Genomic DNA, 26,809 nt, shown 5'->3' on the forward strand with positions numbered 1-26,809 from the left:
AGAACTGAAGGAGGCTGCAGGTGGCTTCTGAGATCTATCCACAGCTGAATCCCCCCACCCCCATTTCTCCCTCCCAGTACTTTTTTTTTCCTCTCCCCCCTGACCTCGTTCTACTAAAAATACTACACCTCCTGCACCTTCATTATGCTCAGGAAGCAAGAATTTTATACAGCATGAAAAAGCATTTGTGATATAAAGAGACACGAAACTGTGGAGTGGCCCCTTCCAAAAAGGTTAGATCAAACCTAATTATAACCCTTTCCCCCATCCCAAAAAAAAGACCAAGGGGACCCAAGCAGAGCCTTGATAAAGAGCTGTGCATTCACTTGCTGAGGGCAGTGCAATTAGATTTTGCACCAAAAAAGTTCCTGAGGGAACACAGGAGCCAACACCAGAGAAATCCATCATCTGCCAGACCCTGGTACACCATGGGGGATGTGGGGGATGGATTTGCAAAATGCAAATAGGGGTCCATTGAGGCTTCACTACACTTCAGCGAGGTAATTTTCAAACTTAATGATTTTCACATTTAATTCAGGGAGAAATTAGTCATCAGGTATTGAGACAAAGCAAGGCTCTCTTCTGTACTGGGATGCTTTCCTCTTCAAGCTGTGTTATCTCGGCAATAATTAAAATGTTCACTGAAGTAGAAAATGTGCTATCTGATTCATTAGCCAGATTTCTCTTTGTAAGGTAACTCGTGTTTGCTTATCGGAAATAGAGACGGGTTTGGAGAAGAGGACTCTGGGTGCTAATGATTCGAGAGGGAGGAGCCAAGGGATCATGAAACTAAAGCACGTGCGTATCTTACACAGTGAATAGCTCAACGTGTCCTCGTCTACCCTTGCAGCTACAAAAGCTGGCAGGGTCTGTGTGGGAAGGTATTGCTTTGCTGATGAAGCTCTGGGTTATGGAAACATACAGGCTAACATGCCTGTCCCAGGCATGAGGTCCTTTATGCCCATGGGTGGCTGTAACCCCAGGCTACGCAGACTTTCACCGTGCACCCAGATGTGCTGCAAGAAGGTATCCCTCAGCAAGTGAGTCAGTGTTGTGGGGGAGTAAGAAAATGAAGCAAATCTGTATGGCAGGAGAAGGAAAGGTCAAATGTAAGCTGGGTTAGTTTGTGTCTGAAAGCTCGCAGAGCCCACTGGCTGACTCAGGGTTGTTCACGAGGAGCAGGTAGGGAAGGGAGAAGGAGAAGGAGAAGGAGAAGGAGAAGGAGAAGGAGAAAGAAGGAGAAGGAGAATACTAGGCTTTGTTTGATTTCCTTATGGGAGAAGCAAAAGCAATATTGGAAAACAGTCATCATTCAAAATTTCTACATCAGCTCTAAGATGTAATCTTAATGACAAGTTACTTCTTTTCGCAGCCTCCTGATATCTGAATCTTTAAATGACACTGTTTGTTTCACTTTGTTCTGGTGTTGCCACATTTCAACCAGCTTCTCTGTGCAGAACAGAAAATTACTCTTAATTTGAATTGAGTTTGTCGTGCAGGAGAGCAGCAAGCCACCTCCAACACTTCAAGCAGAGCCTACACAAAACTGTCTTCCTTTTTCTTCTCTTTTAGTGATCCCCAAAGTAACTAAGCACTTACTCTCCAATCCCGTCTTCACCTGTATCATCCTGGCAGCCTGCATGGAGATTGCAGTCGTGGCTGGCTTCGCCGCCTTCCTGGGAAAATACTTGGAGCAGCAGTTCAACCTCACCACCTCATCTGCCAACCAGCTCCTGGGTGAGTAACGACAGCGACCACCAAATCTCCAGCACCCAAAGACATATAAAAGTGTTCAGCGTGGCTGGTAACCACAACCTATCTTACCAGTTAGGCTGCCCAAAAAGTGCCCAACGTCTAGAATGTGTCTGTGAGCAGGAGGGCTTCAGCTGTGCCATGGCTGCAGAGCCCAAAGGGGCTGCATCCATCCTCCTCCACTGTGCTCTCCACTGCAGCCCACTACAATCACTTCCCCTCTAGGTGAGCCCTTTGTGTAAGATTATACAGCCAGGTTATGATAGTCTGTGATGGCCTTGAAGTACAGCAGAAATCCCAACCAAACTGGGCCATTTGGTTGCCCAAGACTGCAGTTGCTTGCCAAGTGACAAGGCTGCCTGTCAAACTGCATGTCTTACGGTTGAGGTATCCCAGAGTTCTCCAGCCCATCTCCATTTGGGTTAGGAAGCCCAGTTTCTCCTGTTTGTCCATCATTTCCCCTTGGACTGGAAATGGCAGGATTGCAATCAGCAGTTCAAATACCCAAGCTAGTGCAGCTTTGTTGTCATTCAAATGTCCCTTCTCTCACACCATGCTATGCTGCTGCCATTTCCCATCTATATATATTTCTTAATGTTCATTCATTCCCTGTTGGGACACTGATGCACAGGCAGGATTTTCATTAATTTTCTTCTGCTGCTCATTCCCAAGCAAACCCGACATTTATTTATGACAGCCATTCTCTCGGCAGCACCCAATTAAGATAGCTACAAGTTGATCTTGGATGATCTGCAACCACAGCTTGCCAGATGGGCAGCTGGCAGTGATCTGTCAAAAACAGGGACATCGTGAAATGGGTAGATCCTAATATCAAAATAAGGAGCTTGCAAGCTGCTCTCCTGACAGTTATTTATTTTCCCATCGAACTCATTGGTATCTTCTGGTTTTGTCCTGGTTTTCCAAAAGAAACAATCACCTACAGTCAGTCTTGCCTCCTCCGGCAACATAGGAAAGCGCTGGTGAATTTTAATAGGATTTGACTGAAGGGCAGAGATCTCAAAGGTGTTAGGCTCTTCCATCTTTCCTGAAAGTTAAAGGCTTGGCGAAGGAAATCTCCTAGTGTTGACTCACTAGGAGAAGGAAAACCGCTACGTTGTTTGGTGAGAGATGCCTGGCTAGTCAGCCTGTGAGTACAGCAAGGAGGGAATCACTCCATAAGCCAGAGCACATCCTGCTTCTGACCTAGCACTGCGAAAGGAGACTTTAATACTTCCATAGTCTTCACAATGTAAACAAAGATTTCCCACGTGGCATTTATGGGAGTCTGGAAATGCAAGGATTTGGATGCACTTCTAAGCTTAGCCCAGGTAGGTAAGGTCTGGAGTATAACTGGTGGCTAAAGGATTAAAGTGAACCCAGACAAGCTTAGTGTGATAATGCCTTTCTGAGCCTGGAATGTGAGTCACTTCTGGCAGTGATTTTGCATCTCACAGTTTAAGAAGATTCTTTAGGGAAGACTTCATGTTTTCATAGTATAGCAAGCATGGGTTATCCAAAGCCTCTGGAAACCTCAGAAAATTCTCATCTGCCATCTGTTGCAGGAAGCATTAGAGATGTTGCTGCTTAGGTTAGGGTGGGCCAACCTCAGCAATTTTCGCATCTCCGTCCAATATAGATGAGAACTGGAAGAAGATCCCAGTTCCTCTGTGGAGGGCAGCATACCCATTTTGTATCCATTCCCCTCTTTTTGGGCAATCCCTGCCTGGTGCTACTCCAGGAGTTAGTCATTACAAGGTTTCCCCATGCTAGCACACAGAACACTCTGCTGGGAAGTAAAAAGCTGCAACAATGTGATTCACTGAGCCTGGCTCACACTTCTTGCTAACTGATTTTTTCTCGTGCAGGGATGACGGCAATACCATGCGCTTGTCTGGGCATATTCCTGGGTGGCCTCTTGGTGAAGAAGCTCAGCCTGTCTGCTCTGGGAGCTATCAGGATGGCCATGCTGGTGAACCTAGTGTCCACAGCTTGCTACGTGTCTTTCCTGTTCCTGGGGTGCGACACAGGACCTGTGGCAGGGGTTACTGTTCCCTATGGAAACAAGTGAGTCCTCAGAGAGTTTCAGGGTCTTGTGCAGCCTTACCAACATAAATGCCATTTTATTGTCCTCAACAGGTGGACTATGAGCAGTGCTGGACCTTAGACAACCATATAAAGAAAGTATATAGAAGGCAGTGTCGTATAGGGCTCTTAGTTTGGGATGTTTTCATACCAGTCATTGCTGTGAGAGTTGGGTATGTGCAGCTGATAGTGGAGTTTCAGTTGGTCAAACTGAATCAAAAGATGCCAGACCTTATTCTGCACTATGGGCCCACCTATGTAGCATTGAGTCCGCTACACCATCTGGTTTCTCCTAGGAGCAAGGGACATGCACTGTTTTGTACATTTAACTGCCTGAGGGGAATTTGTAGAACCAAGTTTTAGATGCCTAGAAATTTAGATACGGTGTAGAGAGAATGTGTGTGGCTCCAGGCCCATTTTAATGGAAAAAATGAGGCATACTGTGCCTTGTAGCATTCACAAGGGAATGGAGGGAGTAGTTCCATATTTTCTTTTCTGGTGCTCCTCAGTATGCGGTGGCGACTCTTTAGAACATGACAACTTAAGGCTGTCAGCTTCTCACAGTTACTGTTTTGGTAAAATACAGAGCAATCTCTGCAGCATCTCTTTGGGTTTGCTTGGGGGTAACGCGGCAGCCCACGCTTCGCATTAGATTCCCTGTTGCAGAGGCCATGGCATTTCTGTCTCCAGGGAAAGGCTGTAGCCTGGATTTCTTAAATCGGGGACCCTCATAGCCAGTCCACAGCTTTTTGTAATTTGTTTCCGTTAACTGCCCCCCTTCAAAGCCATCTTCACATGGCAGCAACTGGGAAAACTGGCCAATACCATCACACTGCCCATTAATTTCTCTTTCTGTTTCTCTCACAGCTCAACTCCAACCTCATCTCTGGACCCATATTCCCCCTGCAATAACAACTGTGAATGCCAAACTGATTCCTTCACTCCAGTCTGTGGGGCAGATGGGGTCACATACTTATCTGCCTGCTTTGCTGGCTGCAGCAGCACGGTGAGTGGGCTTTCCTGGGGACTTCGTGCCTGTAGGAACAGCTCTGTGAGTGCGAGTGAGTGAAGTTAGTGTGTATGAGTAGCTCATTTACAGCCATCAGGGGTTACACCCCCAAAAGCTGACCTTGTATCTCAGATGGGCCTGAGCTGACTTCAGCAGCAGTCTGCCTGTGTCACCCACAGAGGGGGATGGGGTTTCCCATCCTCCCCTTCCTCCTCTGATCTTTCTTCTTAGCATGGAACCAAGGAACGTGAGAGATATGCACAGTTGTCCACTGGAAGAACTCAGATCCTCCATGAGAGCTCAATAGCCTGAGCTGTGGGATCCACTTCTCTTTTCTCCTGCAGCTTTCCATCTCCCTGCTTCTCCACCTGCCTGTGTTTGCCCTGCACATTCCTTTTATGATTTTTCCACTTGCTTTTCTCTTGAATCTGGTTCCTAGACACATATGACCAGATCCTGGTTTTATTCATCCTCCTTTAAAATTTCCCTCTGCTCCTGTTGCTTCTCTTTCCTTGCTTTAGTCTGAGGCAGCAGCAAGACCAGTTGTCAAGGGAGCAGAGGCTCCATCCAAAAATATTCTGTGTTTTTAAGTTCTTCATATCTAAGAATATATTTCCTTTGGAAAGCTCTTAAAGACCAAGCTATCTCTGTGTAAAGACGATGTGGGAAATTTTTAACAATATCTTAAAAGCCTGTTTTTCCATTTTTTTGCTGCTGAAATGCTAATTCTTTTGGATTGTGCTGAAAATTAGTGCCTGCTGCTCCCATGGGTAGGAACTGGTGAGATCCCCGCGGTCCTCACTCCCAGCCCGGAGCCATGCCAGGCATGGTGACTGCTGCCATTCTGCCTGTGTGGAGCCCATGGGAGGTCAGCCTGGTCACAGTGACCTTTTGTGGCTGCAGAGACATCAGTACTCACCACATGTGATTGTCCCTCCATGGCTTCATCCTTTTTGAGAGACATCAAACCTCCCTTCCTGCCCTAAAGAGACAAATCTCCCAGAGATGCAGCTCTCTGCTAGCAAGTATAGCCTCACAGCGCAGATGACCTGGGAGCTCATCCTGCTTAAACCTTTTCTCTCTTGAATTCTCACTCCAACCTCGGAGATGTAGGCATCCCTTTGAAATACTACAGTTTCAAGGTGCTTTCAGTGGCTCCACAAGGGACTTCACAAGTGTGTGACGTACAAAGGTGTTACCTCTTGCCCTCCTCCTCCTTCCCCCCAGTAAGAGACAGGTCCGCACCTGGGGCGGCAACAGGACCATTTTAACAAGAAGCCAGCTTGTACAGGGCACAGAATAGTGTCTCACCAGTTCTCCGAGTCCTTAAGTAGAATGTAGCTGGCGTGGTCCATAGCTGGAGTTCAGGAGCGACCTCCTCACTGTGCAGTTCAGGGCCTCTGGAAGAAGCACAGTAATGAAAATTCAGCTCAACCCCATCAGTCTGCAGCTGCCTGACCTCATGCTCTGCAAGAGCAAACCTCTGAACAAAAAACGCACTCTCCCTCACCCTCTCTCTTACTCATTCTTTCTTATTTTGCCTTTTTGTCATCATCTTGGGGTTCTTTTCATCACTTTGTTTTGGGGTTGTTTTTTTTTGCAGTAATGTTTTCAACACAAATTAGTGAAGCAATAGCATCCTCTGGAAGGGGCATTATCAAGAATTATAGACCAGTTTGGCCATGCAATGGCCCTGAGGCAAAGCCAAATTGCCAAACCAGGTTTTAAACCCATAATCCAGGTAATGACCTGTCTAGAGGGTCTTGTGAATGTTATATGCTTGTGATGAGCCAAGGGTTGCTTTTTACTGGAACATAAAATTCTCTGAATGCTTTATTTAACTTTACTACATTGGATATTTCGGACTGCCTCTCTCTGCTTTTCCTCTGTGAACAATTTCTAAAAGCAATATGTAGCTCAGGTAGTTTTTTCTTTTTCATTTCTTACTGAGCTGGTTGCAGAGGTGGACCTGTCCAAAAACCCATAGGAATATTGGTGCCGATAGGCAGAATTCTGGCACCCTCAGGAATTTCTCTTTAAAGCCATTCCTGGGAATGACCCTCAAATACGAAGCGTTTTGTTTGTTTGATGCCATTGCTTCTCTTAACACTTTTTGCTGGAGATGCATGAATACCAGCCTGTGCTTTCCATGTCAGAGCTAGGGTTTAAAAAAATGAGTGATTAAAAACATGGGTAATTTACAAAGAAAATTCTCCCAAACTCAGGATACTGTTAAAGGTGCAGTTGAATGTGTGGTTGAATGTGGTGGGGTTGCAGGCAAGGAAATCAATAGCAGTTTGGCATGGGTAGCAAGAAGTTGCCTCTCCACAGGACAGAGGTAAAAATCCATCTTTGATGTTTCCTTGTTTGATGTCTCTGAGTTGTATAGTGTCTCAGTAATAAAAGATCAAAGATCTCCCAGGTAAGGGTGAGGTGTAGCGCTAAGCAAGTGGATGTAGTTGGTACAAACTACTCGCACTGCTTTGGGCTGGCACCTTGGCGCAAAATGGTTGAAGAAGGAGACTGAAGGGCAAGTTTTCATGCAATGGAGATTGGGACCTGCCTTGTGGTTTGTAAAATATCACACCAGCAGGAGGAGAATCTGCCTCACCATTGCCAGAAACGGGTACTTTCTCTCCATTGATGAGAGTCCATGGGAAATAAGCAGCCGGTTCTGCTTGTTTGCCAAGACGTGAGTTTTGTCCCAAGATATTTCAGAGCAGGTATGTGCTTTCCTGGACTTAGATGGGTTTTAATCCACAGTGTGGAGTGGTTGCTAGCAGTGCACTGCGATAAGAGCCAGGAACTACAAATTCCTGTCGTCTCTGTGCAAACATCACTGCAGTGGTGCTAATTGTCATCATCTCGAAGCCTTCAGGTGGCAGCTTCTAACTCATAGCACAGGAATTTGTTATGTTAATTATTGCTTGCCAACCAGAAAGGCACCTGCACTCCACCTTTGTTGGAGTTCTGCACTGCGGTCTTTCTTGCCCTCTGTGCACTTATTTGGAAGAAAATCATTTGACTCCTGTGTAGAAAAAAGAGATTGGTGTCAGAAAGGCTGGAGTAGTATCCCCACAGATCCTTATCTTTGGAGGCAGTGAACCAGTAAGTGGTTTTGTATGGTCCTAAGGGAACCCCAGCAGAAAAGCAAAGGAATTTCTACTTGAATGTGGTGGAGAGGAAAGGGAGGAGATTTAGCTTTTTTTCAATATGTTTTATTTTATGCCATTACTCCTCTTACAAACATGTGACCCGCAAACCCAGCGGGCTGATGAAGACAAGTCATGAATCATTTATGATCATTTCATTCTGTATTCCTTAAGGGATTTCTTGGTAGTATTGTGTGCTTTAATTGCAATGACATCCCCGACTCAGAAATCCAGGAGGGCAAGTTGGAAAAAAGAAAAAAAAAAAAATAATCCCTAAATCTTTGACTGGCAAACAAAGCATCTTTTCACATCCTGCATTGCTGGAGAGATCAAAGAAAAATGCAGTCATTTTGCCCTCCTTCTGATCACGTATTGATAAAGTTTATCTCGCCTGACTTCAGCTTTTAGCTCAACACAAATCCCTCTGAACCAGATGTTGTTTATTAGCCCTGTAGTGCACATGAGTCCAGCAGGGTCTGTGCCGCCAATTTGTGATAGTTCAGCTCTTGGTGAGCCACAGCACCCATCGTGGGTGGCTTCTTCCTGGAATTCAGGGAGCTGGAAGCAGGCACTGAACCCACAGCCAACAACAGGGTTACAGATTTACCTGCTTTTCGTGTACTTCAGTTTTAATTGCAACAGCCAAAGGGATAGAGGTAAATAAGAAAGTAATTAGAACATAATTTGGGGATCTTCCTTGTCTCAGAGACACAGATCATTTCTTTATTTTCCTCCAAAGGGGTGTAACTGGGTAATAATTTTGTTGCAGTGACATTTATGGGAGAGACTTGAAAGGAGCAGAAGAAAAGAAACAAGCCAAGGGACAGCTTTCCCTTGTTGGTAGCATGCATCAGAACTGATGTGCTTCTGAAATCCTTCCAATCCTCCCTCAAATAAGCGCTTGGGAGTTACTTAATTGACCATTAGAGGATTCAGAGTTGCTGTTGGAAGCCCTTGTTACAGAGGGAGGGTGAGGGGGACCATGGTTTTTGCTTCCTCTGAACCCCTGTGCTCCTCTGCAGAACCTCAGTGGCTGTTCGTGCCTCACCTCAGTCCCTGCTGAAAATGCCACCGTCGTTCCTGGCAAATGCCCCAGTCCTGGCTGCGAAGAGGCCTTCTTGACATTCCTCTGTGTGATGTGCATTTGCAGCATGATTGGGGCCATGGCGCAGACTCCATCAGTCATCATACTCATCAGGTAGGACCACTGCCGGGAGGATGCAATGCACTTGCTGCTCATGGGGTGGGACCGAGGGTGGGAGGACCATGAGATAGCACTGGGAACTGCAGGGAGCCAAAGGGCTCACACAGCTCCTGGCCTCTGCCTTTTTTGCTGAATATCCCCATATCAATGACTTTGGCTTGAGTGTAGGTTCGGTGGATCAGAAAATCCTCCTTTGACTAAGCAGCCCCTGATGGAGATAACTTGAAAGAGCTGCCCATATTTTCAAGAGGTATTTGAGCCTTCTCAGCAGATGGAGAGCTGTAGGCACAGGCTTCCTCATACGTTACTGCCTTTACATGAAAGCAGGAGTTGGGGATGTGGAAGCCCAAGCAGTCCTGCCAAATTTCAGCCTCGTTGTTTCAAGCGTTAATTAAATTTTATCTCTAAGCCACTATTACGACTGGTAGCACCTGGTTGGTCCATGGCATGGCCCCAGTGAGTTCAGTGCCTACAGTACCAGACTGCTGAACAGAATACGGGAATTGCTTGAATACAGCTTTGGTAGAATGAGAATGAGGAGAGACTGGGTTTGCCAACAGAGAAGATCTCTGCAGGGATGCTGCAAAGAAAGATGGGTAAGCTTGTTCTTACCAAGGATGGGATTGGCATGGGAAGTGAAATCCACATGCGCGGCTTCCAGTCAGGTAGTAAGACCTTTACAACTGCATCAGGAAAGGGGCAGAATTGCAGCCCACTCTTCTCAGCATATAATGCCTTGATAAGATACCTTTAGAGATGTCCTGGAGATATTAAAAACATGGAAAAATGAAAGGGTGTGGCAAAAGCTAGCTTGGGTCAATACTGCCCTGGCTAGAGTTTAACTTCTCTTACCCTGGATGAAGTCCAAGAACAGAGGAAACTTGAATGTCTGAAGGACATCTTTGAGTTGAGCCAATATGAATAGGTGGGCAAAGTAGCTTATTCAAATAGCTGACATTGTGTTATTTCCAGACAGATGGAACACTTCACCTTATGATATACATATATATCTAAGCCCACGTTTACCCAGAATTACTTATCTGTCCAGGCTGTCACTTACTGAGAATAATAACCAGAGGCATAAATAGCAGATCCATTCTGCTGCCTGGAAAATTCCAATAAAATCCAATCAATAAGGTCTGTATTAGAAACACACTCTTGAGTGGATCTTGGACAGAACAGCTCTGTGAGGGCACGTATCCCTGCAGGATACAAAATGAGATATTCCACCTACTAGTTCGTTTCTCTCTTTGCATCTACAGTAGCTAAAGGGAAATCAAATTTCTCATGATAAATATTGTGGCAAAAGTAATTTGAAGTTTGAAGAGTTCTTTATTCAAGGGAGCTGCCAGTACCTGTAGGATCCTGAATGGATACATCTTAGTGTCGACTTCAAATGAGATAAGCCAGTCACCAGCCAGGCAGAAGAATACAAGGGAATAAGAAAAGCAAAGGAAATGTTAAAAATATTCAGCTTACAGCTGTAGAAAATAAACAATTCACACATCCAAATTAGTAACTACATTGCTCTCAGAATCACTGATAGCTACTAAAATGCTTGGAAAAGAGCTGTTTGCCGTACACCACTTCATGTGCTCTTGCAACTGCCATTCTGCTAAAAAATAGTTTGGCATATGAGTATGTCCCTGGTGTCCACGGCAGCGCCAAGTGACATTGGCAGCTCCTATGATTAAAGTCAACTTCATTGTCTACAAATTAGATGTCTTGTCCAGGCAAGTCACTTGTCCACTATTGTAGTTGGTGAGAAAAGGAGAAGTTTCCATGTTGCAACTTTTACTCCCCTCTGAGGTGTGGGGATTGACTTTGGTCTTAAATACAAAAAAAGTGAATGGAAGGACACCGTCACTGATTAAAAACCCACTGTGAATATTTCATGGGATAATCTATTTTTTCCGTAAAATAAACTTTAATACTCTTTCTTTCCTTCATTTCCCTTGCAACTGTAGAATCTTATTTGAGCCAAGTCATTAACCACTGGAACATTTTTCCAAGGGTAGATACCTCATGGCAAAAAGGCTTCATTCTGCGCCTGGGGGGGTCTGCCTGAAAACTTCTTTGGCTTACAGGCTTCGTGCAGGGGTCAGGGTATATGGGTCAGGGTGTAACGTTTGAGATGAGGGCGGGTGACCAGAAAGGTCTTAACTTAAAGCCTACTGCTGTTTCTGTGATCAGTAATGTCTGATGCCCCTCCAATGTGCTTATACAGAGGACCACCACTGCCACTATGGGTTCCACTGGCAGTGCTGCCTGCAGACCTCTGTAAGGAGCTAATGGAAGAGACAGCTGAGGCTTTTAAAGTTCCCCTGTGTGTTCAGTCTATTCTTATAGGGTTCAAATGCTGCTTTCGCAGCCTTTATATACTGTGGAAAAATAAAATGCTATTATAAGACTTAAGACCAAATTAAGGATTTCTGAACTTCCGAAGGCTTTGCTGAGCCTACCCCAAGCGGATGACTTTAGCCAGTCGCATCCTTGAGCTAAGCGAATTAGAAAGCCATGAATTATTTTTTAAAGCACCTTTGAAGGATAACACTAATGCGATAGAGTGGGTTGTGTTCATAGCAAAAGGCAGTGCAACTGTTGTCTTCCCAGCATAAAACGAATTTCAATGTTAAGTTCATGCACATGAAAACAAGTCTTCTTGAGCACACCTTCACTGGAAGGCTTGATGTAACAGCCTGACTGAATATTTTGGTCCATCCTTCTCCCTTTCTTGTTCCCAGTAGCCTGTGAAGTTTCAGAACAAAAAGTTTTCTCTCCCTCCAATTCTTAATATCTGGAACCTTGAAAGCATGATAGGGAGCTTGTAAATGAACATTTACTGGGATGGGAATTTCATTTTTCCCCATCCAATGACAAGATTAGCTGTTGTTATTAATGACTTAGCTAAATTCCTGAACCTATCACCAATGCAATTACTTTTGGGGCTGTAGGCAGTTCAGGCGAAGGGAGAAGAAAAACCTCATTAATGACTTTTTGAAGAGGTGGTGGTGGCATCCTGGCTGACAGCAGAGAATGGCCACAGGGTCTGTTAATCACAGCAGAACAACAAGAATCGATTTCACTCACTCCCTCCCTCCTCCCTACAGAACCGTGAGCCCCGAACTCAAGTCTTACGCTTTGGGGGTGCTTTTCCTGCTTCTCCGTTTGCTAGGTAGGTACAAAAATCTCATGTCTTTCTCCCCTATCCTTTCCTCCCTCACGGAAAACTGTATTTTTAACATTCAAAAGTTGATGTCTACTCCATGCAATGCTGTGGTTGTCACAAGTGGGCTCTGACGCAATGGGGTCCAAGCCCTCTCTCTGAAGGACACCGTGTCAGGGCTCCTGAAAGCACTTTTCCGGACGTTTGAATTGTGCTAATGGAAGCAAATGCAGTGTTGCCTGAGAAATGACCGTTTCTGCCATGGTCCCACACAACCAGTTACTCTTCTATAGCTGTTATTAACATGTCAGCAGCTTGCAAAATTACTGGTATATTGCATATTGCTGAAGTAGAGGAATACGTATTTTCATCCTCCTTTGAGGGACAGGACTTGTGTTACATGGTGTGTTTATCCCTTCCTTCGGATCTCTTGGAAAGGCAAACAGTAAAATGAGACAGGCTGAGTCCTTGTATCCTCCTGTGGGTCAATATCCTATTTAAATGCGCGTGGCTGTTCTTCTGGACCAGTATGTGCTTCTCATGTATCAATTAAAAGGAACACATTGTGGTGTTGTTTGTCTGCTTCCTATTTCTGGGTGGAGGGTTTTGTCCCCTTCTGTAGAGATGGCTCCTGGTTTAAAGCTACTATATTTTATATATATATATAATATATATTACATTATATGTATATATTATATATAATATTTTATATATATATATATATACACACTATACTATATACTAAAGCTCATTAATCTCAGTGGTTCAGGGCAAAATCCTCTGTGATTCGTTGTGTGGGTCCAACTGATACACAGGGCTTGCGCGTGTTGTGGAAGAAGAGCACGGGGTGTACCTCCCCTGCCTTCCTTTGCTTTCAAAGGAATGAGCTGGAGAGTAAAACGCCATCTCGTAGGCTACAGCAAGACACTAGGAAATAAAGGGCCAAAAATCCCAGAGTACCATACATTGCTTTCATTAAGTGACTTCATAAACTTATTTTTTGTAACATCTTATTCCCCATTAGCTGAAAGGGACATGGTGGTCCCAGACCAGTTTACAATGAAAACAGATTTTTGTTGCTTTTAGTGAAGTAGCTGCAGTCATAGAGGAAGTTCTATCAAGTGATCTTATCCAGGGCTCAGAGAACTCAAAGGGAAGCCTTTGGGTTGACTTGAGTCTACTTTGGTACAAGTCTTGCAAAGACAGCATTTTCTTCAGCTGATGGGACTGCTCTCGGGGTTTGGCCTGTTTTTAGCTCTTGCTGGCTGAATGCGGAATGTCAGCAGGCAAGTGTGCAAGGAGGATGGCTGTGAGCTGTTGTTTCCAAAGGAAAAAGTATTGAAGGGGGAAGATTTTTTCTTTTTTCTGTTTTCCTTTCAAAAGAGAGAAACCTCCTGGGATAGCAGCATCTTGAATTTCTCCAAAACCAGGCTCAGACTTGCATGCTTAAGTTGAATCGATCTTTTTTTTTCCCTTCTAATAAAGAATCCGCAGTAAGAATTTAAACTTAAATCTTTGTATGTTACTCTCTCACTAAGGAATTCCCACGAATTAAGACAATAGACGCTGAAGCATGTTAGAAATGTAGCTTGAACCCGCGGAAAAGGAAGAGAACAGTACTTTTCAATATGAGCAAGAGTATCCAAATCTTGCCCTTAACAACCCGAGGTTTGAGAATAGCTTTACTGATTTATTTTAAAAGCTTTAAGTTCACCTTTAAGCTTTGACTTAAGAAGAGAGTGATAATAGCTGCTTCTTGAACCAAAGGAGAGTATTAAATACAGAAGGGATGAGACCCGAAGGTGCAATTGTAGCTAATGGATTTCAGTAAGACTGAAGCAGCTTTTTTATATAGCCCTACAGTTTCTGCAGTGAAATATATATAGTAGAAGTTTTTGCAACATTTTGCAGTAAGAAGTAAAACGTGATTGAATCTCTTTAATAGTCGCTGTAATAACATGAAACATGACTGAATTCTCCTGGTGTCCTCCTGGATGTATTGTCTCATTCCATAGGTGTTCTGCTGTGGGAGGACAGTGTAGCAGTGTCTTCATATAAAGTTGTGACTGCAGTTTATTAGAGAAGGGTGTAAAGCAATGCCATTGGACCCAAAGGTTTGGAACGGAAATATCTGGAATAGCAAAGATTTTTAGATTTGCAAGATTCTCGATGCATCCGTTCTGCACTGTGCATCCTAGCAAAGCCTCTGCCTACCAAGGCACTTACTTTTGATTTTCCTACAAGCCCATTTTATTTCCCTCTCTTCTTCCAACCTGACAAAAACACAGTGCTTCTCTCTCAGAAAAACTTTTCCAATTTGCAGTGCAACCCCTCAACTCCTGTGTTTCAGAGGGTCTAGGCACCACGTTGTTCCTGTGAGTCTCTTGTCCTCTCCTGTGGTAAAAATGACCTGAAACACTCACTGGTTGGTAGAAATTTCTCATGTATTTTTCTATAAGGTTTCCGTATCCATGCCTACATTCCCCTAGGCTTTGGAGTTCAATGAAAGAGGTCCTTCCTCAAGCATTATGCAGAGCAATTTCCAGGCCAATGATCTTGAAAACCTGGAAAGCCATCTGAAGCCAGCAGATGGAGATGGTAGCTCTCTCTGAAGTTCAGCCTATGCATCACCAAAGCTTTGTATCAACATCTCTCAGCATGGTAACAGCTAGGGGCTTACATCTCAAAATCATAACCCAAACGGAGTTTTCTCTTAGCGCAGGAAGCATACGGCTCCTGCTTCCTTGGTCACTGCCACGTCTGGATGTTACCCCCTAGGTGGCATCCAGCACCCGTGCAGTGCTGGGCACATAAGCTGCAGTCAGCAACACAGTCTCTTTGCTTGTTTCTGGCAGGAGTCCTGCTGAAGTCTTAAATTCCATATTGAGTGTGTGGTTCTCCACAGGTTTCAAAAAAAAAAAAAAACCCAAACCTAAAACATCTTTAAACTTGGAAGCAGAACCAGCCCAGTCTGGTATTTCCAGTCATTGAAATGACAAACGGGGTCGGTGTTGACATTTTTTCCAGAACATAACCAGGTTTTTAGATGTGATGACTCAAACTAGTGTTTCTAACAGGAAGATTGTCTTGCTTTTCTATCATCTGTTTCTATTTACTACATTTGTGCTATTAATGACTGGTTAAAATGAGTACCAAAAGCCCATATAGCTTAACTCCTGCATTTATTAACATATAAGGAAGATCAAACAAAATCTGCAGAGCACTAGTCATCAACAAAATAAAATAAAGACATCTCAGTTACCACAGGGAACAGTGAAGACAACCAATTTATTTGTAGTCTTAGGATATGTGTCATGAATGTCACTATTTTGTTCATAACAAGCTGAAGGGAGGTATGTTTTTTAAGCCTGGAAATCCAGGTTAATGATGAAACTAGATCCAAGATTAAACACTTCTCTGTCTAGAAACTGCAGTCCTCGTGTCTGTCTGCGTGTGTATTTATAGTGTCTCAGGGATCACAGCACCTACAAGTGGAGTGATTCTGCCAAGGGTATGTTGCACCCATCTGCTATTTGGTTTCAGGAGAGACGATGCTCTCCTTTGCTTGCTGTCTTAACCCACCACAGTGATTTTATTGATCAGGGTTTTTTTCCAGGGTTTATCCACTTCCAGCCTCCCCTTATAAGTGTAATGGAAGGAAGGGAAGTGGTTTACATTATGTAGAACATCCACGTGTTCTTCTGAGCGCTGTGAGCTTGTTGCACTTGTGCTGGCTGGGGAATGCAAAGCTGAATGTGATTGTCCTAAACACTGTCAGGATAATGTGAAATGAGGCCTCTGCAATGTCTCTGTAGAATGGGGAAAAGTAGAGGAGAAAAACATTGCCTTTATTAGTTAAATGAGAATGGAGTGATTACTTTGCTTTAAGATTACAGCTCTGCTGCAAACTATGATTGAGAAACACTCATCAGTAGTTAGCTGCAGTGGCTGTGGGAGAGTCCTGCTGTGACAGTTCATTTAATGGTGCACTGAAGTTTTCCCTTCTTTTCAGATTTAATCCTTAACATCTATTAGAGGCCATTGTTTATTTTCCTTAGACCTGGAGGAAACCTTCTTCTGTGTGAGGGAAGGGTCCAAAACTTGACCTCAGTGCCTCAGCTGATTTCAGGCTCTGAATTGGGAGTCCTGTGACATCCTTCAGGTGAACACCCCAGTGTGCAGAATTACCAATATCTGAACAAAGAGCAAGCTGCAAGGCTGTCCTCCTCCTCTTTCATTTACCCCTCCACTCAGTCTCATTAGGCAAATGAGAAGCTTAATAAAAGCCACTTAAACTCAAGTAAAATCCTTCCTGCATGTTGGTATCAGCAGTAATGTTTTCCATGGATGTTGGGTCCAAGCTAAAAACTCATCCACAAGCTCTGTTTAGGTTGATTTAGACCTTTAAAAATTAGAATCGGAGGCTGCATCTGGGACCATTAACCTTGATAAACTATCCTTTCTTTCCATTCACTGCAATCACGTCTTGTCTCTGTATCACAAGGATCATAAAAGCATGATTTGTCTCTCTTATTTTGACAGGTTTTATCCCACCTCCGCTGATCTTTGGGGCTGGAATTGACTCCACGTGTCTGTTTTGGAGCACGTTCTGTGGCGAGCAAGGAGCCTGCGCGCTGTACGACAATGTGGTCTATAGATACCTGTATGTTAGCATTGCTATAGCTCTGAAGTCTTTTGCATTCATCTTATACACAACCACCTGGCAGTGCTTGAGGAAAAACTATAAAAGATACATCAAGAACCACGAAGGTGGTCTCAGCACTAGTGAGTTTTTTGCCTCTACTCTCACCCTAGACAATCTGGGGCGGGACTCAGTGCCCCAAAATCCATCACATAGGACAAAATTTATCTATAACCTTGAAGATCATGAGTGGTGTGAAAATATGGAGTCTGTTTTATAGTGACTGTGGAGAGGTGAACTATATTAATAATACAAGGGTCCTTTTTAATAAAAACAAGAAGAGAGCACGAATGAAGAAACACAACTGCGAAACAACAATGGCAACACAGGAAACTTTTGTCTTTTTCTCAAAATCAGACCTAGCCAGGATTCTTGAGAACGGCATCTTTTATCGGGATCATTTCTGACATCCCGCGGGGTGATGGAAAAAGCAGGGAGCCACTGTGGCTGGGTACCAGCCCCTTTGATGACAGTACGAGCTACCAAGAAGGGCATCTACAGAGGTTCATCAGAGAGCTCAGCAAATGGACAGGCATGAGGCATGGAGAAAGCAAGGTGATAACAGCAGTGCCAGAATAAGCGCTTGCAAATGGGGTCCCAGGGATCCATGAAGCGCCACAGCATGGGCTGAAGGGTTAGCCGGTCTGGGTGCTGTTCAAACTCGCTGCGCTCTGTAATGGCAAAGAGGGAGCGGTGCTGGAGTTGTTCTACCAGTCGCACTCTGTCACCAGCCACGAGTCCACGATAAATACCTTGAAAGTTGCTGGAAACCTTCCAGGTGGCAAGCAATGCTGTCAGAGGTATCCGAGTCCTTCCAGCTGAGGCTTATTCGCAGATTGCAGCTTTGGGGTTGCCTGTGAATAACTGTGCTCAGATCTCTCAAACCCAGTAAAGTTCAAGACATTTGCTCACACTTGCCAAATGTGCTGTCATTTTTAAAGGGGGATGAATTCCAAATACTTGTCTGTGTAGTCCCCTAATAAGATTTTTTTAAAAATTATTTTCAAATCTATGTTAACCCTTAAATCGCTGATGCTTTTCCATAGGGAGGATTTATTTATGCTCGTTTGGGGAAGGATCCTGTTTAATTCACCCAAACATAATGGGACTCAAAGGGTTTGTCTAATCCTCTGCGTTTTTATCCATACGCCTTCATTCTAATATGCTACCAAGCCAATGAAGACACATAATGTTTTTAAAAAAGAGAATGAATGCACTGTGTCTCTATAAAAACAATTGTCAGTTGGAGAATTATAGATAATATGATGATTTACATAATATAGTTTTTTTCATATTCTATGTGACTCAGTGAATACATATATATATGGGGAGGCTGTTTATGTTCTCTCCAGTTTTTAAAGATATATATATATATAATTTGCAATCTAGAAATTGTGTGATGGATGTTTTCTTTAAAGTAAGTGTGTGCGCGTGTGTGTGTGCGCGTGTGTGTGTACAAGATGAAAGGAATACTGACCTTAATCCTGCAACCCTCATAACTGATTTTATTTTTCACCTGAGAAGTTCCACTGATTTTGGTGGAAGCCATGTGAGGAAGATGGAATAATCTCCCCTCCTGGAGGCCAGGTTTTGCCCTTAGATGTGCAAATAGTGTTCCTGTGGAAAGCTGAGCTGTAGGAGCAGAGGCTGGCCAGCACTGAGCACCTCTGAAATTATCATTCAGATCCTCAAGAGGCACCCGTGCAGGAGGAGATTTGGCTTTGCTTTTGCAATACAGTCTTATCTAAGCCTGCAAAAATCATGGGGAAGCTTTCATCTGATTTCAAGAAGTATCGGGTCAGGCTTATTTTGCATGCATATTTTTCTTTTCCAAAACATTCCTGCTGGGAAGCAATACAAATTGGTTGTGTTTAATGAGTTTTCCCCAGGAACCAGACCCATTTCAAATGAACTAAATGTCAGAAGAATTTTAAGGGTTAGCATCGTAATCAAAAAGCTCTTTTTTTGCTTGTATTTTGAAGCTGTTGTGAACATGCAGATGTTTAGAGAAGTCACCTAGCACGTACAGTTGAATGCTGGAAGGTCCTTCTGTGCAGCTGGTGGAGGGCTGATCTTCCCCAAGTCCTTGTCCATTGCGGGCAGTGGACACCTCAGAGCTGGCACAATGCAGAGCGTTGATAACTTATTACTCACGTTCAACACCATTTTAGCAGACTTTTCTCTTATCTAGGCATTGAAACATGGGTGTGGGGTATCAAACTGCTTCCATTTGACTGACTTTACCTGTATCTTTGTAATTTATGCACAGCATTATATGTTCAGCAACATTAAGGGCAAAAAAAGCAAGGGTGTATCAAATAAACTCCACGGTGCCAAATACTCGACAAATATTGTAACTGCAGATATTTAATTCTTCATTTTCAGCCATGTTAAGAATCACTTGATTAATGAAGGAGTTTAAGGAAAAAAGAAGTTATTAAGCTATGCAGTGCCATTGTTATGTTGGGTGGTAAATGATGCTTTTTAGACCATTAGATTGGTTTAGTATATCGTGTCTGCTAAACTAGAGATACTGCATCCATAAAACAATGAATTTTAAAAAGGCAGAGGGTGCATAACTGTCTCATAAAATATGTATAATTGTCAAGTATAAGCCTTTGAAATCATTCTGTACAGTTCTCTTCATTCTGCAAATTTATTACATAGACTGCTGTCTTTTCAAATGTTAGCTCATAATTTTGTACTGTACACACACATTCAGACTCAAACACAAATGTCACAGAATAGAACCTTTCTAAAAGCCTGATTGCTTGAAATTCTGTAACCCCTTTCACAATTTCATTTTGTTCCATTCTGAAAGTCCAAGGTGAAGGAGAATAGCGTGCTGACATGATGCAAAACAAACTCCCTGTGTTCAAGAGCTGTTGTTTGTCAGTATAGTCAAAAGCCCCCCTTGAATGGAGTTATAGAAACACGATTCCAGGGCACTTAACGTTTCATTTCTATTTCTGTTTACCTTTTTTTTCATTTAGTCTCTTCTCTTGGTATGTATGAGAGAGGCAGTTGAATGGGGTTACTTACAATATTTTTAAGCTGTAACTTAAAATTCCTGCATGATTGTTGTTTTATTTCTTTTGAGAATGCGACTTTTGAAAACCTCTCTCCCAATCTCATTCCTTTTTTTTTTTTTTTAAGGATTATCAGATGCCTGAATCATGAAGGGCTTTACTGTCAGTGCTTTGGTACAGATTCAAGAACAGCTTTGCTTTAAAGAAAACACACAGGCCAAAACCTTCATCCATCCTAGCAGGCTCTTTGTTTTTTTGGTTTCAAAACCACAAGTCAGTTTTGCCTGCAACCCAGATTTTGGTACAGAATAACAAATAAAGAGTCTCAGACATCCTCCCGCTTCCCAAATTGCAGTATGGGCCTTTGCCCCTCAGCACTTTGCTTCCATCCCGCGACTGCCTTAACCGTGCAGGAAACTTGAGAACACGGGTGCAGTTAGAGAAATGCCCATTCCTGGGAACAGAAACAGGGGCATGGTCTGAGCTGTGCAGTCTAGATCCAGTGGTGGAAATTTTTCCTTCATTTTCAGGGGCATTGAAATTCAGGGTTTTGTTGAGACCTCAGTCTCAGCAGAAATGTTGTTTTGACATTTCCAAGCACTGTGTTGCCTGCATGGCTACCTGCTAAGCAGTGGGATGTTTGGAAAAAATAAACTACTTGAGATTTAACAGTCTCTATAGGGTTGTCCAGTTGCCTTGCATGACTTGAGGCTGAGGTTTCCTTTCCCTTACATGGATACCACCCTGGCATAAGCTCAGTGGAATCAAAAGAGGACCCAATCTAAATTGGGTGCAGATGACACTAGAATCCATTTCTTTGCATCTTTGTTAACAAGGGGATGCATTTTCAGAACCTTCTTTTTATATAGATTGAAATCTTACATTTTTCTGACTTTACCCAGCACGTCCTGGATGTAAAGTGGGACCAAAAAGGCCATTGTGTGAATTATCTAGATAAACCTTCCATTCCTTGGGAATTCAACTGATAGGGGCCTCACTCTGCCATACTCCCATAGGATGCGCAGAACTACTCAGTGCTGCTACTGTTAATCTCACTTGGGTCTCACCTTGCTAGGAAGGTGAAAATGGAAAGATGCAGAGAGGAATTGGTTTCAATTAGCTGAGTTAGCTATGCTTCAAAATGCTTCAGAATTGAACTGATGGTCTGCAGACATTTGGAAAGTGATTGGAGTACTTCCAAATGGCTGAGATGCATTGGCGTTTGTTTCTTGAAAAAAAAATTTCAAGAATTAAAGGAATGAACGAAATTTGGAGTCCCTTCTACCCCCATCAGAGTAGAAGCTCATCACATTGCTGTTGGAGACAATGTACTTGAAGTTTGCCTTTGTGTCTAAGTCAGATACATAGTTTTTTCCCAGTAAATGAGATCCTGGGAGACAGAGGGGTGACTCCATCTCGTAACCAGCAGTTTTAGTCCACAGCAAACCCAAGATGACAGGAAGGCTACCAGCACTGCGAAGCTTTAGCCCCCCCCAGTCAGCCATGGCTATTGCTGCCATACAAGTTTGTCACAGCTGAGCGTGTTGGGCTTAGTATTTTCTTAAGACTTGGGACAGTCTCGATGTGATGTTTGTTTTATTCTTGGCAGGTGACATGGGGAATTGTCAGTATGAAGAGACATATGCAAATGCTTTACTGCGCTGATGTGATAGCAGTTTTGTTCCTTTATTCACAAGAGTTTCCAGACACATTCCTACTCTGCCTTTAGACAGCCATGCTCATCTATTTCCATAGTTTCACGTGAACTGTCTTTGCAGACAGAAGCAGATTTGTTGTTGTTCTCTCTCTAGGTCTGATTAATGCCTGCAAAATTCACAAGGTTTCTGTGCACAGGGCAGAGGACCCCTGAGTATAAGCAATAATACTGACCATTTCCGTTAGGAGTTTTTGCTTTTCCTACCTGAATCTGATTTCACATTTCCCAACATCCCATGCTGCTGCTGTAGTTCGCCCTTTTTTGTTGGCAGCAACTCCAGGAGACAGGCAGCCAAGAAACAATTGGTGTGAATGTAGGCAGCCGTTTATTAAGATGGGCAGACCTGTGCTAGGAGCCTTTGGCATGAGCCAAGCGCAGCTTCTGTTATCTGATGGCTGAGGTCGATCCAAAGCGGAAAAGAACAACGATGGCATTGTGGCTGAGCCCCCTGGAGTCCCTGAAAGGGTTATCTTCTATGTTCCTGGCTAGACCTCCCTGCCCTACCTCCCTGAGACCCATAGTTTGTGGGCATTTCTTCCAAATTGACCATGATCTTCCTTTCTCCAGCCACAGTTCTTCCTTCCTCCCAATGGCAAAGCACGGCTCGGCTCAACCAAGTCAATACAAGGTGTTCAGAATTATTGAGTGTCATTTAAATTTGCCTGGGATGCCAGCAGGTCTCACTTAGCATTACATATGCTCAAAATGTTGTAGTTTGTTCTGCTTTTATACACTAAATCTAATATTCTTGGCTGCAAATGATATTTTCTATCATTCCGTTCACATTTCTAGCCCATCTGAGTCTTAATACAATTGCTTCACTTAAAAAAAAAATGGCCTTTCAGCAGTTCTTAGACATTAGGTACTTCTTTATTAACTAGTGATGCCAAGTAAAATCTTTGGGCATTGTCTGTTCCCTGAATTCAGTGGAGCAGAAGCAGGGTCTGTCTCCTCAGAAGCAATACCAGTATTTTCTTTGACAGAGTGTGAGCATGGACCGCTTATTTTTTTCACCTTCAGTCTTGCCATAGCTCTCAGCTATGAGTGCCGCTCAGTCCTGAGAGGACACAGGGGGATTCAGGAGAAGCCACATGGGCAAAGGAATCCATTTAGATGGCTGCAAAAGTGGGACCGTAGGATGTATGTAGCGTATATGTTGTTTTGCTTAACAAAACCTTGCTTTAGTCTCTAATTTGTTTGATGAATGGAGTGATTCCAATGATGGAGTCTTTGGAATACCATGAGTCTGCGATGTTTCCCTCTCTTTCTTCAGCTTAAATGTGGCAGAGCAGAGTATCACCCCCTAGGAAGGAAAAGATTAGCAATACCCCAACAGTTTGTAGTGCTGGGCTTGTTCTAGATGAAGTTGGTGTCTGCCAATGGCAGAATGCAATAAGAAACTTGTCAAGTCCAAGTCAGCAAATAATTTATAGCAACTGCATAAATAAATTTTCTTTTTTTATTATTTTTTCCCCTGCAAATTGCTGAGAAAACTAAGAAGATGCCTCCAGTGTATTTGCAAGATCATTTCTGCAAATCATCTCTTGTCTAGAGGGACTTGGAAAAACTTTCTTGTAATTCTTACATGTTGGTTTATTCTGGCTGGACACAGAAATCATGGGGGATGTTTCTGCTCCCTGAGTTCTCTAAGCTGGGATTTTATCATCAGTACAAGTATTTAGTTCAAAAATATGTGATTAGGATTTAAGTAAGAGGATCCTTGCTCAATGCCAGTGGGCTGAGCGCCACTGGACATACAGTGCTCCAGGACAGCCAAAGTGCTGGCTTCCAACTCACAATCGACATTTGAGGGATATTCTCTCACAGATGCTTGAAATTCTCTGCCCCTCCCAGTGTTCCTACCAGTTAATGCATTCATTTGAGTAATTACTGAGAGCAAACACGAGAAGGGTATGAACCCAGACAAAACCAAATTGGTATTAAGGTGAAGCAGGTGGTGCAAGTTTTATTTGCAGTGTTTGCACAGCTCTTGGATTGGAAGCAAAAGTCTCTCGGAAATCTGAGAGTCGCATCTGGGCTAACATATCGTAGTTCTTCCCAATTGAATTGCCCAGTGGTAGGACAGCAAAAGGCGTCTTTCCCTGCTACATATATCTTAGCCCTTCAATACCCTTTTCTTTTGCAGTATGGCATCGCACAAATACCAGCTCATTTACCCCTCAATGTAAACTACATCTCAGTGCTACGTTTTTGGTGCCTCACAGCTCTTAACTGTGTGAACTTTAAAGGAAGAAATGACCCCTGTTCTTCACCTGCGACTCTTTCTGCCTAATCGGAGGATCCTTCTTGAAGACTCACAGCCATTGTCCTTACTCGCAGTGGAACCAAAACTGTGTTCTGTTGATCGCAGTTGGCCTGTAAGCTGTGCTCAGAGGTCTGTAATGTGTCTACAGTCCCACATTGCCTTCACGATGTTTTCAGTGCAAAGCACGGTGATGAGGCTGTGCGTAACCGTCCCTGACAAATGTGAAGGGTTGCTGTGGTCTATGACCACCAAAGTTCGGGAGTCGCTATGTTAGCACTTGAAAGCAGCTCCCATCATCTACTTTTGGGAAGGAGCCATCTCAGCAGGGTTCAGTGGAAAGGTGCGGCAGCGCTGGGACTTCACAGCGCTTCAAACAAAAAGGAGCTCTTGGCTTGCTTTGGTACCATGTCCATGTGGAGGAGGGGTGGGGATGGGAGCAGGGGAAGAGCTGTGACCTTTTAAAACCCATAGTGCCTACCACTGCAAATGGAACGCTGTATTGTATTATATTAGACGTGACTACCATGTAAATAAAGTACAATAAATGTGCTGTTCGTTAGGCTTTTGATACAACTCAACTGCAGTTCTGCAGAAATGTTTTTTTTCCCTGCTGTATATACTTGAATCACATTCCAGGCATGGGGCCATTTGGGGTCGTGTGAGCTAGAAATGCATTAATGACATTAGAAGGGAAATGTTTGCTCTAAGACTTTGAAAATTCCTTTTGCCCTGTATAGATGAGACTCGATCACTATATGAAGACCAGCCAGAGTGGAGGGAGTGAGGGCAGCTTCAATATGCAGGAGGAGAGCAGCTCTTAACTCAACGTGGCTTGTAAGCAGAAGCAACAGTACTGCGCAGCCAGTCCTTGGCTGTGCTTCATGCGTGATGGAGGAAAAGCAAAGTTTTTGTTTAGCTGATTTCTCGTTGGGTGTTTTCCAAAAGTTGATCAGAAGCGCATACTTTGCCTGTGTAACCTGGTTATTCTCCACCCTTGAGATCCTCTAGCAGCACCTACAGCTGAGCAAACTTGAGAGCTTAAAATTCAAAGCTGATTGGGAAAGAAGTTCTCCTGTTCTTAACTCAACCAGCTGGCCTCTCTGTGGCTCTGGCAAACATTGAGGGGCTTTATTTTACTAATAAGAATATTAGGAACTTACTTTGTTCCTTTAGCTGCTCCCTTCTCTATCCTGTTTTCCCATGGTGTAATCACAGACTTAGCGCATTTCATTGAGGCAGGTCTGCCACGTGCCCTCCAGATCTTCATGCATCTCTTAACTGGGTTGTTGGTGAAAGTTAATCCAGGCTTCAGAAGCTCAGGACTTCTCTGGCAAGTGTTCACAGCTGGTGCATGGGTGTAATCTTCCGCTGGTGTGTGGAGAGTGCTTCCACACTGATTGTCTTGCTGGAGAAACAACCGACTCATGCGGTTTGTTACACCTATGGCTCAAAACTCCCCCAAAGAGCTCTGTGCAGGGTCCACAATGTTGGAGAAGTACCTCCTGACTTCCAGACCAAACCAGTCAGCGATGTTTGCCCCTCATACTATTGCTGTTCTTCATAGTCACCTGGGCAGAGCAGCATTTGTGAGTGCTTGTATGTGAAGAAGGTTCTTCCTGCATCTCCACAGATGGTCTGGAGCATTGTGCATGGGGTTTGGATTGAGCCCAGGTGCTTCTCTCCTGCCTTGGGCTGTAGGTTAGTCTTTTCCTACAATGCCCGAGGGAAAGTGGTCCTTAGAAAGGTCATTGAAGTGTACTGGTTTGACTGCTGGTAATTTTGCAGATGTTTAGCAGCACTTCCAAAATAAACCAAAACCTGGTTTGGAAAAGGAAAAGTTTCACTGTACGATTGATGTTAAAAAAAATAGAAAAAAAAAAAAAAGAAAGAGAAACCACATGCTCAATATATTTTGAGTACTGTGTTCTGTATTTTTGCAGCTTATATTTTCCAGATGAGCAGTTTAGAAATATGTGATGTGAAATACATACTGTAAGTTTGCTGTAAATGATATTAAAACCACTATTTTCGTTCTTCTTCTGTCTCACTGGATGATCTCTTTGGTTTTCCCAGCTTGGCTGGCTGGGCTGGTACCTCTACCCTCTCCCAGAAAGGTTTCAGCTTCAGTAAAAGCAGAGTTGAGACTTTGGGTTGGAGATTTGATGTTGAGGTTGAAAGTTAGCTAGAAATGGCAGTGGGGCTGGACATGTTCCTGTGTGTACACAGTGCCTTCAGAAGAGGGGTCCTGGTGAAAAAGTGGTTCTGACAGAAAACGTAAGGTGGATTTTTTGAAAGGGAACTTTAATTTATAGTTGTAGAAAGGAGATGAGAACAAGGACATCCTAGATGGTTGCAGAACGGGAGAACTCAAACACCTGGAAGACAATGAGTAGGGGAATACGGGTTGAGCAGTTAGGAAAACTACTGGATGTCTGGTTGATGACGAATGTGTCTGACACAATTTGTATCAGTTCAGCAGTGCAGGAGAAAAATTTAGAGAGCTTTTAGCTAAAATAGCAAGAGCTCAGTGAAGTGCCTTAGCCCTGCAAAGCACCCTGAACCCCTGCAGCTGTTCTTGCTCCAAGAGCTGCAGAGGCTTCTCCCTCCATCTCCATCAACGCACCCAGTGCCACGGAGTCAGGCCAGCAGAGCGGCGCATTCGTGAGAACGTGATGATATCCATCTGCGCTTGTTCTAGCTGCTGCATTGGTCAGATTAAAAGTAAGCACT

At 43.6% G+C, this 26,809-nt stretch overlaps 1 protein-coding gene across 4 annotated transcripts in view; it reads left to right on the top strand.

Annotated features, from left to right (window-relative positions):
- SLCO3A1 (solute carrier organic anion transporter family member 3A1) overlaps nt 1–26,099 on the top strand; it is a 171,854-nt gene extending 145,755 nt beyond the window's left edge. For 3 of the 4 annotated variants that reach the window (XM_054077611.1, XM_054077610.1, XM_054077609.1), the window contains exons 5-10: nt 1,573–1,737; nt 3,618–3,816; nt 4,702–4,840; nt 9,018–9,193; nt 12,310–12,374; nt 16,908–26,099. In XM_054077611.1, coding sequence (XP_053933586.1) covers nt 1,573–1,737; nt 3,618–3,816; nt 4,702–4,840; nt 9,018–9,193; nt 12,310–12,374; nt 16,908–17,287 — 1,124 coding nt within the window. In that variant the 3' untranslated portion in view covers nt 17,288–26,099. The remainder of the gene's footprint in view (nt 1–1,572; nt 1,738–3,617; nt 3,817–4,701; nt 4,841–9,017; nt 9,194–12,309; nt 12,375–16,907) is intronic. The other variant, XM_054077612.1, reaches the window with a different exon arrangement.
- Nucleotides 26,100–26,809: the final 710 nt, after the last annotated feature.

The sequence above is a fragment of the Cuculus canorus genome, chromosome 12, assembly GCF_017976375.1.
Source record: "Cuculus canorus isolate bCucCan1 chromosome 12, bCucCan1.pri, whole genome shotgun sequence".
Lineage (NCBI taxonomy): Eukaryota > Metazoa > Chordata > Aves > Cuculiformes > Cuculidae > Cuculus > Cuculus canorus.